We start from the raw sequence: 18,437 nt of genomic DNA on the forward strand, positions 1-18,437 counted from the left end.
TAATGTCAAGTCGACATGGAAGCAATTGAATAGACGAACTATGCGATGCTTTATGGCAATGAATTTGATGCTGTAGAGGCATTGCTAAAAACATTGATAGTGCACCGAAAAGTTCAAAGCATATCCTATTTTCAGATAGTTCATTTCAAGCATCATCTGATTCACAGATGGAGGGAACTGCACAGGGTAAAAAGCCTCGTATCAGGTTAAATTTAGAAGGCTTCCTTTGGTTTTTGACTAGGAAATGAACAAGTCAGAGTGCTTAGCTGATAGTTGTTTCTCCTTTGTAAATTCTTTTAGCTTTTGGTTGTGGAATGTGAAAGAATTTAAGAGTCATTCTTGTTGGACCATTGACTTGTGCACCTTCGTGTGCAGGGCAAGTCGAATTGATGCACGGAAAAGAACGGTGCTGCCTTTGTCCTTTTGTGAACTCTCTCGTATTATCACGGCTTCTTACCGCGGTTGCTCTGCTTAGGCTCTCTAACTACTCATTGCTGCTCTAGACTAAATACGTGATCAGACCACATCTTGTCTATATCGGCTAATAATTGGTGCCTTTGAAGTTTGAATGAGAGAGGCAGGGTTCCCTGCCTTACTGGTATACAGGTCCCTAAATGCATTTCTCAACAAGATCGAAGGATTCAAATTTTGCAATTAATAAGAGGAACTTATTCACGGTAAAATAATAAGGAAAAAAGAAAAAAAAAGTTGAACACAAATACGGTTTATTCAACTCTTCACGTCCTCGGGTTTTGTAAATATAAAGGCCATTCAACATTGCAGGCTTTTCAAAACTACTTCTCTGAAACAAAACAGATGCTCCAGGGGGCCTCAAATCCCTACATGCAGTTTCAAAAGGTCTGGGGATAATAGCCAAAAACAAAATCTCCCACAATACATGCAGTTTCAAAAGGTTTCACAGGCCAATGATACTGCAGCAATTGTAAGGAAATCAATATTTGCTGTCATGTAAAGCCAAACTGGGATATGCGCTCTTTCTGCCTCTCAAATAGGACCATTGACAATGGAATTAAAGGATAACTCTAAGTTATCAAGAAAAGAAGGATTCGAACTTTCTGGATGCACGAATCCTTAAAAAAATCGATACAAAACACGGTGCATCAACTGCCTCATTTCTCTTCTAAAAGTAATGACGTGCAAGAAACGAGGGAGGACAATTCCTCTTCCGTGGCCAATCCAAAGCCTCCCCATCTTATTCTTCCAAATTTGTCGAGTAGAAAAATATATCTGTAGAATGACAACAAGAAGAAGCATTTTTTAGAACTGACTCTCTGCTAGCGAAGGGATAAACAAGAATGTAAAGCTTTTGTACCCAGTGAGAAGGTTCAATATTCTGAGATCCTTTCTCATGTAATAATGGTCACCAAATGAATAAACAATTTGCTTCTGAAGTGCATCATTTCCATCAGTATCCGATTTCCTCATCATCCGAAGTAGCATTTTCTTGATTGGATTCAAACATAAGAACCACGAGTCTATAAATGACACCTGGAAAATGTGAAATCTTGATTACCAACTCACACGAGGAAAATATTAACAATCTCAATTACAAGAAACCTGAAAACCAAAAATCAGATTATGCCCCTTGGCATCAATCTTATGTTCTCAGCTAAATTATATCAACTCCAAAGGTTTCAGCAAGCGTATTGATGTACCTTTTGGTATTTTCTAGGGCAAGCCAAGATGGGGCAAGATCTAGCAGTAATTTGTTGTTTCACCCAGATATGGATCATAATGATGAAAAATCTTGGATTTACAATTTTCTACTGCCAATTTATGTATGTGCGCTGAACAATCACTTTGGCTAAGAAAACATTATTGGAGGCACACACAAATATTCAGGAGGCAACAATTGTATTATCCTTGCTGCCTTCCCAAAAAAAAAAAAAAAAAAAAAGGAAAAAAAATATATGATAAATTTTGTCCCATGTCTTGATGCCCAATCCAACAATTAGACGTTACCAAAATCAAGAAATTGAAGGAAACTACACTTTAGTACCTCATATAGGTGAACATTTTTTGCATCACGAAATGCTTCGAGGAAAGGCATGCTCCAAGAATTAATCATTTCCTGCCAATGACAAAGAAAATTTATCTTTTAGCATTAGTAAACTTAACAATAGGCCTTTTATCCAATAGAATTAATAATTATAACATAGCCTCAACAAGTAATTTGGTCTTGCAATATTGTATAATCTTGAAATTTCGTGGCATTATCCTCATAACTGCCAAAAGGGAGAATTAGTTGGCATGCAGTGGAATTCTAATTTTTCACAGCCCCTTTGTCAACAAAAGTGAATCAATCCATGTTTAACAACCTATTTAGGAGAATAGAACTTGACCATGATAGGATTTAATATTCTTCACTTAGAACTTGGTTCATTGCTTCTGTTAAACCTGTTCTCACTACAATCCTCACAGGGCTTTATCACTCACTACAATCCTCACAGGGCTTTATCAAACAGGTTAGCTAAAAATTGTGCCAAAAGTACAAAGCAGAAGTAGGTGCCTGGCCTAATATTGTCAGGTCACACTACCATGTATTGGTTCTAACAGCAGATTGCAGAGTTGATCATTTGGACCTTTCAACTCAAAGATAAGGATTGCAAACCTATGATTGGGGATATTCCCGAAACTCAAAAAAAAAAAGAAGTAAGACAAAAGAGAAAAACTTGGACAAAAGAAAAAAGTAAACCTGGACAAAAAGAAAGTGACTTAGAACAATCCTTTTTGTTGATAACCTCAGACCAGTAGATCCACTATTGATTCACATGTAATCGATCGAACAGTACTTGAAAAAGAAAATGTCTCTTCTGCACAGATATGAAATGTTCCAAATGTTCTTTGTTCAAACATACTAGACAGAAGCTTCATTGTACCTAAAGTAATTATTTGTGCCTAAAGTAATAGCAGTTAGCCAGATGAAGATACTGCATTATAAAGTGGGTGAAGATACTGCATGAATGTATCATCTCAATAGAAGTTAGCCAGATGAAGGAAACACTTGAGATACTTCCAACATGAAAAGAACTATAGAACATTTTGCTTGTCTGAACATGGATGATGTCATGCTAATTTAGGCATTATTTGAAAAAAAAATATTATGTGGGTTAAACAGGATGAAGAAATATAATAATATGGGTCAGGGAGGAAGAAGCGGCTTGATTTTGAGTCCAATTACCCCACAATAGGATGTAATCAAACTATGTCCAACTTTATCCAAACTAACTAAACTCGAATGTAGGCGATTGTAGCATACTGGCAAATCTTTGAGTTATACAGAATTCCTTTTGATATAATGATTGGACTTTCAATTTTGAGGTAATTATATGAAGGTATATACCCTTAATTTTTTGTAATCATATTTAGACATGCATCATAGAAAATAATTGTTATTTTTTTTATATATATTGAAAGAAATGAAGGTTTTAGTAGTAACAGCTAAAAACTGGATTATAATGAGAGAAAATCCTCCAAGAATGAAAAACCACAGAAAGTCTCTCCCTGAAATTTTTCTAAAGAAACTTCCCCAAATGACATGAAAATGAGAACACACCCGTTTGAAAAAAATCCACCAAAGACAGTTTGAGGTCACTATCACAAGCAAAAAGACATGGCAAACACTTTTGAGTCATATCACACAGCAGGGAAGAGACCCAAGTAGCATCCAAAACTACACCTGCAGAGCTTGAACAGGCCTTACATGACTTGGAGAAAGAAAGCAATGACAAGACATATAAAGATGGGGTTTCCAGAGCTTTAAAATGTAACCATCTTCAATACTAATAACCATAATCTGAGCAACCAAACAAGATTGGAAGAACTGGTCTCTTTCTATGGCAGGGCGATAACTAAAATATTCCTCCAAGAGGGCATTCCCTCTATCAATCTAGCATATGCTGCAATCAAGTAATGACAAGTAACACGGCACAAAGATAAAAGATACAATCCTATCCATCAACCATTGCCTCAGAAGGATAAGATTACTGAAAATTCTAGATGTTTCTCCATCCATAAACACCATCTCCACAAACTCTTGCAATCTGTCCTCCCAAAATCCACCAAGTGCAAAAAAAAAAAAAATCTTCCCCTCAGCTGGGAAAGGTTCATTACAACCAGACAACAACCTGCGTCATAGATCTCAGTGAACTGTGATGTATGAGAAATGGAGAGGTACCTATCTACTATCATAACATATGACACATACCGCGGAATAGAGGGCTTCAAGAAGCTCCTTATCCTAACCAATGACAACTTGTTAGTGTCAATATCATGAAGTACTGACATACAAGTAAAACGAGTTACTACAGAGAACACCTGGTTTTCCAACTATAATTGAGATAAAAGAAAGAAGTTGATTTCAGAACCAAAGTAAGATAAGAAGAGAAAGATTTACAAGAAAGAAGATTGATTTGAGAGCTAAAGTAAGAAGAGAAGAGAAAGATTTACAAGAAGAAAAAAGAACAGGATCCCTCTAGAGTCCATGTACACTGTCGAACCTCAAGGAGAATCTAAGAGAGTAAAATACACGAATACCACGAGGAGCTGAGTATACCCCTCTTGATTTTTAAAAAGAATATGTCCTAGGAAACACTACCACCATCCATCCAATAAAATTTGGAAATGGGTGGATTGTACAACATGGAGAGATATAAAAAACACTAAATGACTGGTCTGGACTGCCAACATATTTTGAGTGCCTGTACAACTATAGTATGTGCTACACATTTTCTTCACAAGAAGAGAGATATTCCACCCCTCTTTATTAGAGTAGATTGGCTTACTAATGTTCTTGAACAGAAAAAGGCTTCATGTTCTAGAGTGGAATATAAATTCAAGTACCTGTCACTTCCAATTTAAATATTCTCCTTCTCCATCTCCTCTTTCCGTGCTGTTGTTTTCTTAGTTTTTTCATTACTTCTAGTAAACCAATCATCACTTACATCCAAATGTTTGTTAGAAAGTTGCACATCAAAGTATTTTGATTTAGTTTGAGGGCTGTAGCCTAAACTTTTCTCTCTTTCTGTTATCTGTGAACGCTTTGATCTTCTTCTTCTCTTCCTTTTAAATTCTTCTAACCACACAGTTACAATGACATCCCTATTTCTTCTAAACAAGGTTCTAATCTACCCTAATTTCAGCTACACCAAAGTGTAGCTTACTAAAACTCCTTCACAAGATACGAATCCAAACTGTCCTACATCAATAAATTAACAAACTCCACCCCATACCTGAGAGCTAGCTCGAAATGAAAGACACATTAAAGTTGCATCTGCACCGACCACATTTCCATCGGACCTGATGGGCAGCTTTAAGGAAGTACCATTAGAATAATTCACTTTGACATCAGGAAATTTCACAGCCGCTACTGCAGGGATTATAATTTTATTTGCCACTGCAATCTACATTTAACAACCATTCAAAAGTTTAAACTTCAACGAAATGCCTTTAATCTAGCACAGCAGATTAAAACCACAAATCCAAAAAACAAACTTTCCATGTTAAGAATGCACATCATCTAACCAACAAAAATGGGGTTCTCTTAAAAAAGCACATTTACACAAAAAAAGAAAAAGAACAAAGAAAAAAGAAATATTACCTTACCACCATGCTTCTTAAACTCAGAAATGTCAGCGAAATACCCTCTATTCAATTCATCTGCACTGCCCTAAATCACATCTAAGCCCTTAATTACTTGCATAAGGAGTAATTTAAAAAAAAAAGTCAAAACATGGAGTTCTAGTACTGCAACTCACAGTCTGGCACGCTCTTTTTCAATAGCTGCTTTGTTTCCAATCTGCAAAAATAAAGGGTAATGAAAGATAGGTAATGTTTGAAATCAAGAAATCAAGAACAGGCGTAGTAGCATACATGCCTTGTAAATGTCAAGAAATCGAATTTGCGTTCGAAAAAAATGTTGACAAGAAACTGAAGAATCAAATACGGCTTGTGTTTGTTGTTGAGATGATAGAAAAGTTGAAGTTCTAGTCCACTTATTTGTATGCTTTATCAATCGATTTAGCCTCAACATCTCCTCTTTCTTTCGTTATCTTGATGCTGCTTTTCTCTGTTTCCTTTCTCTGTAAATGTAATGACCGGAAGAAGTTCAATTGCTTGTTTTTGTCGAAGTTGGGTGGTACCCACCTTGAGTTACCCTAGGCCCAATGCCTGACATCTTTTTTGAAAAAAAAAAAAAATGCTAAATATTAATTAAAAGAAATTGGATTACGAGTCATTGGATATGATCATGTAATTGTGGTTCCACTAACGGATTCCTGGAATCATAGTTACCGCCACCTTTAGATTACTGCATATATTATTTTTTAAAATATTTTTTATTTATAAAATATATTAAAATAATATTTTATTTTATTTTTTAAGATTAGTATATCAAAATAATCCAAGAACACTAAAAAATAATAATTTAAAGTTAAAAAAATTCAAAAATTTTTAAAAGTATGATTGGACTACAATGTTAAATGAGGCCTTATTAGATTTATTCTAAGACCTCAATTGTTGATTGATAAAATTAACTTGAGTTCATTTCAAAATGATGTTTTTTAGAGAGTTTTTTTAAAAAGAAAAAACAAATTAAAATGATGTTGTTTAGAGATAAATCTAAAAAACTAGAATGAATATTTTTGAAAAACAAATCTTCGGAGTTGACCTAATTAAGTCGTGGATTGACCTGTTGGGTCGCTTAGTTTTAATTAGATCACTTCTTAACCTGATTTGAAAGCAATGACCTGAGCCAAGCTTAAGAGCGGCAAGTCACCAATACCTAGTGACCTAGGTTGAGTTTAATAACTTTGCTTTGGGGTGACCATGAGTCAAGTGAGAGAAGGTTTTTGATGTACTTATATATAACCTTATCCACTCATAATCACAAAAAAAAGAGGCTTTTTTATTCATTGTGCACATACATTCACATTTGATTGTGGATTCACATAATAAAATAATTATTTTTGACAAAATTAACTTGAGTTCATTTCAAAATGATGTTGTTTACAGAGATTTTTTTTTAAAAAAAATAAAATTAAAACAACGTTATTTAGATATAAATCTAAAAAACTAGAATGAATATTTTTGGAAAACAAATCTTTAGAGTTGACTTAATCGAGTCGTGGATTAACCTGTTGAGTCGCTTAGTTTTAATTAGATCACTTCTTAATCTGATTTGAAAGCAATGACCTGAGCCAAGCTTAAGAGCGGCAAGTCACTGATACCTAATGACCTAGGTTGAGTTTAATAACTTTGCTTAGGGGTGACCATGAGTCAAGTGAGAGAAGGTTTTTGATGCACTCATATATAACCTTATCCACTCATAATCACACAAAAAGAGGCTCTTTTATTCATTGTGCACATACATTCACATTTGATTGTGGATTCACATAATAAAATAATCATTTTGCCCTTGCCAACAAAAAAACTTATAACATGGTATGATGAGTAAAATGGTTTTTTCAACGAGATTAATTGTCAACACAAATTTCACGGGGGCATATAAGTCTTTTCACTTTTAAGACGCACAATAAAATTACTAAAATGGGTTTAAAAGCTAAATTAATTGAATTTGAGGGTGATGGGTTTTTCTAAAATTTTTGTTTTTCTAGTGTTCGTTAAGTTTTTTTTAGTGTTTGTCTACTATTTGTTTCAACCAAATTAGTTTGTCTCTATTTATATTTGGGTTATTTATGAGACAAATAAGTTTTTTCATTAATTTTTGCTTCTATTTTATTTCAAGTCTTAGGTTCATTAACAATTCATATAAACTCGTTTTGCTACTCGTGAAATTATAATCGTAGTTTTGTTTTACTTGTTTTCAGTATATTTATTAATTCTAGATATAATTGGATTGCATTTCTAAAGCCATTGATTTTGATTTGTTTATTTTAGTTCTGAAAAAACTAAAAGAAAGCAAGTTGAGGGGTAAAGTAGTGAGCATATTAGAGTAGAAAGCCTTGATGCTTGAAATATGAGGGTTATAGGGATATATTCAATGTTACTAATCAATTTTTATAGATTCAAAGATGTCTAGAAATAACAACTATATGACACTGAAAGCGAATAACACCTTTCAAATACAAGCTTTCACCAAACAACTTGAGCAACTGACTAGGGTGATAAAAAATCTGAAAGATGATATGGCTTCAATGCAGCAACATATTAGTGGGGTTGATCAGAGAAGATTTAATATGAGTAAGAGAAACAGAGGTTACAAGTTTCAAATATTTATGATCATAATGCGCGCGAGGTTGGATGACTTGCAAAGATTTATAAAGAAACTAATGAAGAATGTGAAGATTTGAGAGCTTTAGTTCAGTTTCAAAATGATGAAAAATAAAAGAGAGCAGCAATGATTATCATTCAAAAATATATACGCAAGTGGATGGCAAGACGTGATTATTTGAAATTATTATCAGCTACTATTTTCATACAATATTGTTGGAGGCAAGTGCATGCAAGAAAAAACTCCAAAGACTTCAACAAAAGGCTAAGGAATTCTCCATTAAACTTGTTGGTGTTTTGATAACGAATCATCTTAAAGAGAAAGAGAATGATACAATCCAAGTAAGGCCAGATTCGAATTTTGGCGTAAAATGTTTTACCGTCTAATTTTACATTATTGAGCATAACTCTAAATAAAACAGTTGGATCGAGCTGAAACTTTACCAGAAAATTCTAGAGGTATTTTTCTATATTGGAGTAAAAAATTAGGTGAATCACAGTTCGGGAAGAACTTGTGATGTAGGTTAGAACAAGTTGTATGAATTTTGTTATTTACTTTATTTTGACTTGTGGACTTTCTAATTGATAAGGATCCTTTTTCTACAAGGAAGTGGCAGCTTATTTTGAAAATTTTCTAATTTTATAAGGATCTTTAATGGGCTGCAACATAATTTCCAAGTGTGGCGATTGTCATAACCAATTTCAAGGTTATTCCCCAAAAATACATATTTTTTTCCAAAATAAAACAAAACAAAAATAAAATAAAGCCTAACAATATAGAGAAAGCATGTAGAGGAGGATTTCAAAAATACATAAAAATTAAATTGTAATTTTGGATGAAATTTGAGGCCTAATTATACCCCATTATACCCAAGATTGAAGAAACAATACAAATTCAAGATCAAATTAAATTATTATTAGACAAATCTAAATAAAAATTAAGTCTAAGAACATAATTAAATTTTTAATAGGCCAATTTGATTTAATCATGGGCCAAATTAGAAGTTTAATCATGTTTAAAAATTAATTTGGGTCCAATTAAATAATTTAATTAGGTAAAAGGACTTAATTATACTTTAAAAGGGGTTAAATTAATTTTATTAGGAGCTTACTTGATGAAAAAATAAGTCTAAGAGCCCAATTTGAGCTTAATTGAGAAGATTGAAATTTTAAGAGACTAAATTTAATTTTTACCAAGTCAATTGATTGAAATCAAGGGTAAAATCACAAGAAAATTAAAGTTTTGGGCTCAAATTGAAAAAATTTATAGCCAAGGACTATTTTGCAAAAGGTGCTGAATTATAGGGACCCAATTGATTGAAATTTGGGGTGAAATTGAAAGTTTAATGGTCAATTAAAGGTCAAATTATATAAATCTAAGACCAATGATCAAATTGAAAAAGACACTGAAATTAGAAGCTGATTTTGAAATTCGACCGGGATAAAATTGCATTAAATCAAAAGTTTAGAGTCAATTAGGGGTGTAATTAAACTAAATCAAAAGCCGAATGACCAAATTGAACTTTAGCCAAAATCCCTATAATATTCTATTTAGGGATTATATAAGAATGTACAAAATGTGATTATATTATTAATGCATGCCATGGTAAATTATATAAGAATGTACCCTAACTTGCATAATAATATTCTATTTATGAATTCCATACACAATTCCAAACATAATAGAAAATTTCATTAAAGAAAGAGAGATGTTGCGATGTCGCGATGTCGCGGTCGCACAAATTAATTACCCTAGCTTAAAACACAACACACAAGATAGTATAGAGCAAGCAAGGGGTCGATCCCACGAGGAAGTTTCAAATCAGATTTTTATGTTGTACGTTATGTAATTGGGGGGATTTGATTTGTGATTATCTAAACTATGACAGCAATTAAACTAGCAAACAAAATCAATTAAAACCGAAACTTATCAAGAAAACAAACCTTGGTCGCAAGCACACATCCACCTACGGAAATTAGAACCGATCCTTGAAACGAAAATTGCAGTTTATGTTCTAAAATTTTATCTTTTCTTAACGTTGATTAATTAACGGATCCACCGTATAACTAATCCTAACCAACAAACAATCAAAGTGTCCGCACTAATGATTCAATTTAATGGTAGCTTTAAGAACTAGATAATTTCATCAAGATTAACATACAAGCTGTCCGCAGCTTGTGTCACTTTGTTCAAATGTTCTCCCTAAGTTCAATAACGTAGTTCCGCCATAATTATCAAGCTTAGTTGCTTCACAAGTTCATATATCACAACTCCGGTTTTGATATTAAACTTAGCAATAGATTGTTCACAACAATAACTTAGAGTCCGCTCTAGCAATCATCAACAACAATAATAGGAAATATGCATAGGAAAACAATCATACTCATTCATAACATAAACTGAAAATAAAAGGAAGAATAAATCTCACGGTTCTTGAAATCTGAAGGTTTTTGCGTCCTTGCAACCAAGAAAAGAGCTTAGCCATGCATAACTATTGAACAACTATTTCTAAATATTGAAGAGAGCATGATTTTAGGGTTTATAGAGGAGAGAATTTGTGTTTATTCTCTGCTGGCTGCTGCCTCCTTCTGCTCTCCCTCTTTTCTGCTGGCTGCCAGCCCCTTCTCTCTTTCTTTTTATATACTAAGAAACCCTAGTCTCTATTTTACAAAATAGTCCTTCCTTAAGTTGGCAGTTTATATTTAAACACTTCAATAACTATTTTCCCTAAAAAGGAGAAATAGCCTTGCATGAAATCTTCAAGATCTGACTTAGAGGAGCTAAATTGCTGATATAAAAACTTGGATGTCGGTTTAGATGCTTCGGAATGTAATTTGGACTCTTTTCTTCACGAAACCTGTTTGCTGGCAGAATTCAGCTGTCATCTTTGGAAAATCATATCACTCTCATATGACATATTTTTTGCTAAACTTTTGAGCGTTTATAGTACTGTTAGTCAGGAATCCAAAAAAATTGAGTTTGCATCAATTGGACTTCTGTAGCTCCAGATATTCAAGTTGGAATGCCCAAAGGTCAACACTAGCAGATTGCGAGATTTGACTTTGAAAGTTGCGATTACCATGCTCATCCTTATTTTATTTTCTTGCCTTAGATGTCTAGAAATTTATGGATGTTAGCCTTTTAATGCCACTAGAATCACTTTATTTCAACCTTTAGAGCTCACGCTCTGCACAAAACATCGACTGAATGTCAAATCTGCCAATTACCTCCAATTTACTCCTTTTTGCATCTTTCATCCAAAAGTGCCTTCAAAACATAAAATAAAGAATATCAAGTTATTTTATATATAAAACATAGGCAAAAAACTAGTTAAATATGGGTGAAACTATCGAATAATATGGTTGCATCAAGAGAGAATTAGAGAGAGTTTTTAGTTAGGTTTACAAAATTATTTACATGTATAATAAAAGTTTTAAATTCTAAAGTCCGACTACAACCTAACTACTAGGTCTGCTAATAGGAGAAGGTCGTGCAACAAAAATTTATTAAGCATAAGTTTGTATTATAATATATTTTTTCTTTTAAACAAATATGATAGTAAGAATACTCATCCTTTTTATCCAACCCTATAAAAGATTTCATGAATATTAGTCATAATTTCATAATAATACCATATCAAGATATTCATACTCAACATGAGTAAGGTCTTACTCTCAATCGCAAGTCAATTAGTATACTTTAATTTACATAGTTATCAAATATTTCATAATGACTTATCATTGATCTTTGATTTATCAAAAACAACTCCGTTTACTATAATTCTCAAATAACTTGTGCAATAACGCAACATTGGCCTACGTGTTCATAAAAACAACCAAAACACACTTAATTTTTGAGTAATTTCGGAGACTCTATATTGGCTTTGTCTCAACGAAAGCAACCCAATCATATTGATTTTCAAACAACTTTAGAAATGATCACAACATTGACTTTTAAATTTGTAAAAGCAACCCCATCACATTGGTTTCCGAACAACATCGAAAATGATCATAACATTGGCTTTCACATCTGTAAAAACAATCCAATCACATTTCTTTATTTCATATAACTATTTGCAATTCATCCGATTTCATTTCATACATAGCATTTGTAATTACAACCGAAAACTTAATTTGACATCACAAATTATAGGTAGGACTTTATTTATGTGCTCTTCTGGTCGAGTAAGCACCACTGATAGAAGATCTTGTCCCCGGTGTTCCCCCTGAACCATATGAATACTCTTCGTTAGCATGTTATTTATAATCCACATACTCATTCTATGTACAAGAAACATTTTTTTAATTTCATACTTAAGCTCACTATGTTTAACAATTCATAACAATGCACCAGAACATTGTTCAGTGTTTTACTCCTCACTAGAGTTGTGTAGAACACAATTCTAAACAAGGTTTATTTTCTAAGTAAGCTAAGACATAAATACACAACTTTATTGAAAAGGGTTAAACCCAGTTCTGCAGTTTACACACTTAAATTCATTGAAATATAGTGACATATGAATTTGTCCTGCAACATACAATCTGATATTTCTCCAGTGTTTTATCCATATTTGGAGTTTTATAACTCCAAATGGTATAAGGTTTGTTTCCCGCAGAAGCTAACATCACTAACCATATTTTCCATAAAAAAATCTACCTCAAATTTGATCATTTCTAATCTTAAGTTCCAGTCTAAGGTTTGATGTAAATTTTGTCCAATAGTTTCCAGCCTGACCTATCTTCAGGTTTTTATCTATATCTAGAGTTTTATAACTCTGATTTGGGCAAATTTGGTCCCATTAAAATTTAGCACCCTTATCTACGACTTTTATGAAGGATAACATCCCAAATTTTATCCTTAACTAGTCTAATTCTGGCCACAATTTAGCTAGTAACACTATCCAGATTCTCAGTTTATAGGTCTAATACACAACCAATTATTTTCATGCATTTCTTTCACTCTTTTTATCACAATTTCACAAGAGCATGTACCACATGAATTTATTTAGATGTTTAGATTCCAGCATATAACATTTCTTGCATGATCATAAACACCTTTTTCTTTTAACATGCATACACAAAATCCAAATTGAAAAGGTTTCCCCCTTTATTTTCTTGTTTGGCTTAAGGTTTCAAGGCCTTGATACTCATCTTTTTCTTTAATTTTTTTTCTTTTTAAACACCATCATATCTCCTTCACTCCCATTTCACAATCCATCCTTAATTTTCATTTACCCCAAAAATCCCCTCAAGAACCCTAATTTAAGAACTTAAATCTTTGTATAAAACTTACCCAAAAGTGTTAGAAATTGATCTAGCAAGGTGTTAAGTTTGTTCCTAACTGTGTTTTCACTTCCCAAAGCTCCTTCTCCCTCAAATCTTTTGGTCTCTCCTCATTTTTCTTATGTTGCCGCCAGCTTCCACTCTCATTCTCCCTTCAATTTGTTTTGTTTTTTATGTTAAATCTTCACTCAAACCCCCCTAACACTCTTAAAAATTGGTTTGCATGTGTTTCTCTCTATATGATCTTTAAGAGAAAAGTGATAAAGAGAAGAAAGTGGCTCCCCCCTCTTCTCTTTTGTTTTCTGCCGTCAGCCCCCTTTTCTTCCTAGAACTAACAAGTTTTTTTCTTATTTTTTTATCCCTCACTTATTTATGTCTTTTTAATTTAGTTCATAATTCTTTATGTTTCTCATATTAGGCCATACTCTCATCTTCATACACTTAGTCCTTCTTTTTTTACTTATGACATTTTCTTCAAGTTAAGAATTTCATGCCTCACTAATGGCCTTTTCTTCAATTACTTAAATTCATTCATTCATTTTCTAGGGGCTTGCAAAAATTTCTATGGGGTGGAGGGGACGAACCCTTGGAGAGTGGTCGCACGTGTGAGAGGTATATAATATCCATAGGATGGCATGGGGCATGAAAAACCTTAATTGAGCAAAGATCTTATCGAAGACTGAAAGGTCTATAACCTTCTTATCGATGGCATGAGGGCTTAAGAGCCCTCTACTGAAGAGTGGTCAATGGTGTGTGAAAGGTATATGACCTTCCTAGGATGGTATAAGACATGAAAGCCCCTCACTAGAGAGTGGTGCCAGCCTAATACTGCATTGGAGAGGTGAGATATCAAGATCAATCCCTAGCAAATTAGTGAGAGGCCTTTTGGTATCACTCGGAAAACGTATCAGTCCAAGACTACACTAGAGAATTGGGGGGGTCTGAGATCAACCCTCAGCGAATTGGTGAGAGACCCTTGCGCATCACCTAGAGAATATGCTAGTCCGAGAGTGTATTGGAGAATAGGGGATCCGAGATCAACCCCTGGTGAATTGGTGAGAGGCCTTTTGGCATCACTTGAAGAATGAGGGATCCAAGATCAACCCTTGGTGAATTTGTGATAGGCCATTAGGCATTACCAAGAGAATATGCCATTATAATAGGGAGATCTCATACCCACCCTTTGGAGATTATAATGCTATTACTCTAGGGAGACCAAGTTAATCCCCTTTAAGAAGAGTGCTGTTATTGCACTAGAGAGATCAAGTCAATCATTCATTGAAAGGTGTTTGAAAGCCCCCACTAGAGATCTGTAGTAAGGAAATGTATGACAAAGATACATTATTTTTATTTAAAAAATAAAGTTACATTTTTATTGAGGTGATTTGAGTAATAGGTATAAGAGAGGTTCTTAAGAGGAACATGTCTTAAAGACGGTGCTAATGTGTTTACTTTGATTGCCCCAATAACTTTGAATGAGTGATCCTTATGATACACCAAATGACCATGGGTTGATCCCTCAAGGTTCTTTTTTTAGCTTTCATTGCTACTAGAAGAATGATTTCACTTTAAAGGTCTTTCATGCTAGTTGTTCTTGTAAAAACAATGAGGCCCATGTCATAGCAAACTGACCTCTTTCATCCGTATGTGATTTTTCATGATTTGCTTCACATTGAGCAAGCTTCTGTTTAGTAAGGCATAAATCTAGAAAGCATGTTCTCTTACCCCTCTTATCAAGGCCTTTAAGACTACTAACTCAAGCAATTCTTTCACCTTGAGCATTTCCTCATTGAACCTCTTTAAATATGTCCATGTAGACTCACTCTCTTATTGGGTATGCGTAAACCCATAGAAGGTTGTGGGGAGGATTTTGCATATTGAGTCATTATCCTGGATGAATAACTCTAAGCTACCATATACATTTTATACATGCTCCTTCGGGTTGATCAGGCCATTATAGTTGTCCATACTTATTTTTATAGAAATATAGTCCTTAAAGAGTCAATTGTTCAATACTCATCTAAACAAGGAATAACGCCTCCATTTATAGGGGATGTAGTCATTCTCCTGGATATGCTCATGTACATACTTTCTCTTAGTTCTTTGTTTGTTAGGCTCTCATGAGCCTAAAAAGTTTGGCATGGAACGATGATTACGGTAACTGTGTCCATCTCACGATAGCTAGAGGGAAGATGTTTGGAGTACCGCCTTTATACATAGGTATCGTCATGGCACGAGTGACCCATTGAGAGACTTTCATGATTGTCATTATATTTAATCTCTTTTGGGTAGTATAATCGTCTACGAGGCGCCTAGTGCAGATGGTGGCAATAACATTGTGTGTTACTAAGGGTGTCAAGACTTGTTTGGGTGGTAAGGTCTCATTTTGCCCTTAGGTTGCTAACACGGTTTGAGTGAGGAGTTGTACCTGACTGGTGAGTTATTGAAAGTCCGACTGGGTAGAAGTGTTCGTGGTAACGGGGTAAATTTATCCTGCATTCTGACCTAAATGTCTTAATTGTGTGCCATGGAATGACTTGGAAATTTTAAAAAACAAGTTTTAGAATTTGATAGCTTTTTTATTAGTTTTCCACAGACAACACCAATTGATGAATCCTAAGATCCAAAATGCTTAGGAATAAGGTTGATGTGTTGGATAATTGATTAATCTCTTAGTTTAAACAATCTGATCCATTCTATCTAGTCAAGGTATTTGATGACTTAATATGGAAAGCCTAGGTGGTTAGAAGCTGGTAGCAAGTGGTGCCTAGTAAGCCAAGATGACTAGTAGCTAGAACCTACAAAAGGTCTCATTTGATGGATGTAGGGACTCTTCGATGCTTAAGTTAGTAACTTTATAGAGAGAGAAAGTGCAATGATATTTTAGAGAGATAGACTCTGAAAATATATATGTTGAAAGTGTAGAAAGGAGAGATTTTGAACCTTGAATGTGAAAGATTCATGTTGTATTTGTAACCCATGAGTTTTGTTATTTTTTTAGAGAAGGGGGACTGAAATGTAATCTCACCTTTATGATATTTTGAGTTGTATTCTACTCAAAACAATACGTTTTTGACCAATATAAAATACTAAGAGATCCGCATGGGGTTATGGGAAAAAAAAAAAGCATGCCTAGTAAGGTTGAGCATGCCATTCCCAACACGCCAATTAGTGGGTGTGTGCCTAGATGGTGGGCCCGGGCTTCCTTGTCCAAGCCCATGTACCTTGGTAAAAGTTGGGTTCGAGCGTGGTATCCCGAGCCTATATGAATGTTTTTGGATCTTTTAAGGGTTTTTGGGATTTTTAGAGGTTTTTTTAGGCTCGTTAAATTTGGATTCATCACCCATAACACCCAATGCATGTTCCCCCATCCAACCACAAAAAACAAACACTCATATTAAAAAAACATAAATTCAAGAAAGAAAAAAAAAAGATGTAGGAACAAAAAAGACCTTCTAGGCTTTCTCATAGTATTTGTGGAATTCACTCACCTTCTTTTTATGCTTGTGCTTGATCTATATCTCTTACTGTGCAGCTTTATGTAATCCCTTGGTGGCTAAATAAAAGAAATCAATACATTAAACAGATAAAGGAATTATACCAACTTTTTAAAATTTAACCATAGTAAATAGACTGTTCATTGGTTGTCGCATTCCATTCTTGAAAAGAAATTAAATAGATAAGGAATTATTATCTTAAGGTGGCCCTTCAGTCAAACTACATTTATTAAATTTTATTAAGAGCAAAATAAAGTACATGCAAACATTTTTCTTATTTTATTTTTGGAGTTTACTCGCTGATTCTGTAAGGATCTTTAAGCCTATTAGAGAATATGATGTTGCTCTACCAAACCTTTTGAAAATCAACTTCATATCCCAAATAGTAGCTTCCAAGAAGAGCATCACGACCAAAATATATTCTACTTAGAGTATCACTTTCGAAAGAAGCTCCATCAAATAATTGACACCTAATAAACATTCTTAATTTATCAGAAATACATATAAAAAAATAGATAAATTATACTAACTTCATAAATATAATTAAAAAAATAATAATTGTTATAAAAAAACAAAAAATAATATAGTAGGGATATTAATTAAAAAAAATATTTAATTTTTTTAAAAAATATATTAAATGAAAAAAATTTAAATACAAAGCCTAGACTCGCAAACCTGGACCTACTATTATTTTTTAATTTTTTGAAGGGCTGCCCCTATTTGTTTTGGGAAAAAATAGGCAGACAACACGCCGCCCGTTGTGGTAGACGACGTGTCGTTTACCAACCCAAATTCCAGCCACTACTGTGGTGGTTGGAAAATCGGGCCTACAGGTTTTCTGCCCAAAAATCTCGTTTTCCAACCCATTCAACCATAAAGACACATTTAGAACACCAAGAAACCAACCTATCAACATATTAAACCAAAAAAAATCCAAACCACTAAATCAAACCGAGAAAAAATATTGCATCCTTGACCTAGATATGGTTTTTAGGCTACATTGAAGTTTAAAATAACCACCATAAGACTCCCCTCACTTCGTGGAATTCGTTCACACCAATTTTAAAATATTTAGTGGTTGGAATCGTCACCAATAAACAACTTTCTTTCTCTTCACCGGAACCTAACGACTCTTTTCTCTCTCTCCTCCCATGAAAAAAAAGAACTGAAAAATAAAAAAAAATAAAGTTTGGTATCAGTCACCTTATAAGCAAAAAAAAGTTGGACTAAAACATACTTCACAAACTAATTTGAAAGTACCACCTATTTTACTTGTATTTTTTATTTCAGTTCTCTATCTTTTAATTTAACCCTCTCTCCAAAAAAACATATAATTAGGTGCTAATTGTGGCTCAAATGGACTTAATTGTGCAAAGAAAAAGTTCGAGGATCAAATGGAAATTTTTT

General features: G+C 33.8%; 1 protein-coding gene across 1 annotated transcript; it reads right to left on the minus strand.

Annotated features, from left to right (window-relative positions):
• Positions 1 to 708: 708 nt before the first annotated feature.
• On the minus strand, positions 709 to 6,149 carry LOC7463337 (uncharacterized). Its single transcript, XM_002313521.4, has 7 exons — positions 5,897 to 6,149; positions 5,778 to 5,818; positions 5,621 to 5,684; positions 5,253 to 5,423; positions 2,021 to 2,092; positions 1,334 to 1,509; positions 709 to 1,248 (listed from the first exon to the last, which is right to left on the minus strand). Exons 1-7 carry the CDS (start codon positions 6,050 to 6,052, stop codon positions 1,131 to 1,133), a joined length of 798 nt encoding a protein of 265 aa, XP_002313557.1. The 5' UTR covers positions 6,053 to 6,149; the 3' UTR covers positions 709 to 1,130.
• Positions 6,150 to 18,437: the final 12,288 nt, after the last annotated feature.

Source organism: Populus trichocarpa, chromosome 9, assembly GCF_000002775.5.
Source record: "Populus trichocarpa isolate Nisqually-1 chromosome 9, P.trichocarpa_v4.1, whole genome shotgun sequence".
In the NCBI taxonomy this organism is placed as follows: Eukaryota; Viridiplantae; Streptophyta; class Magnoliopsida; order Malpighiales; family Salicaceae; genus Populus; species Populus trichocarpa.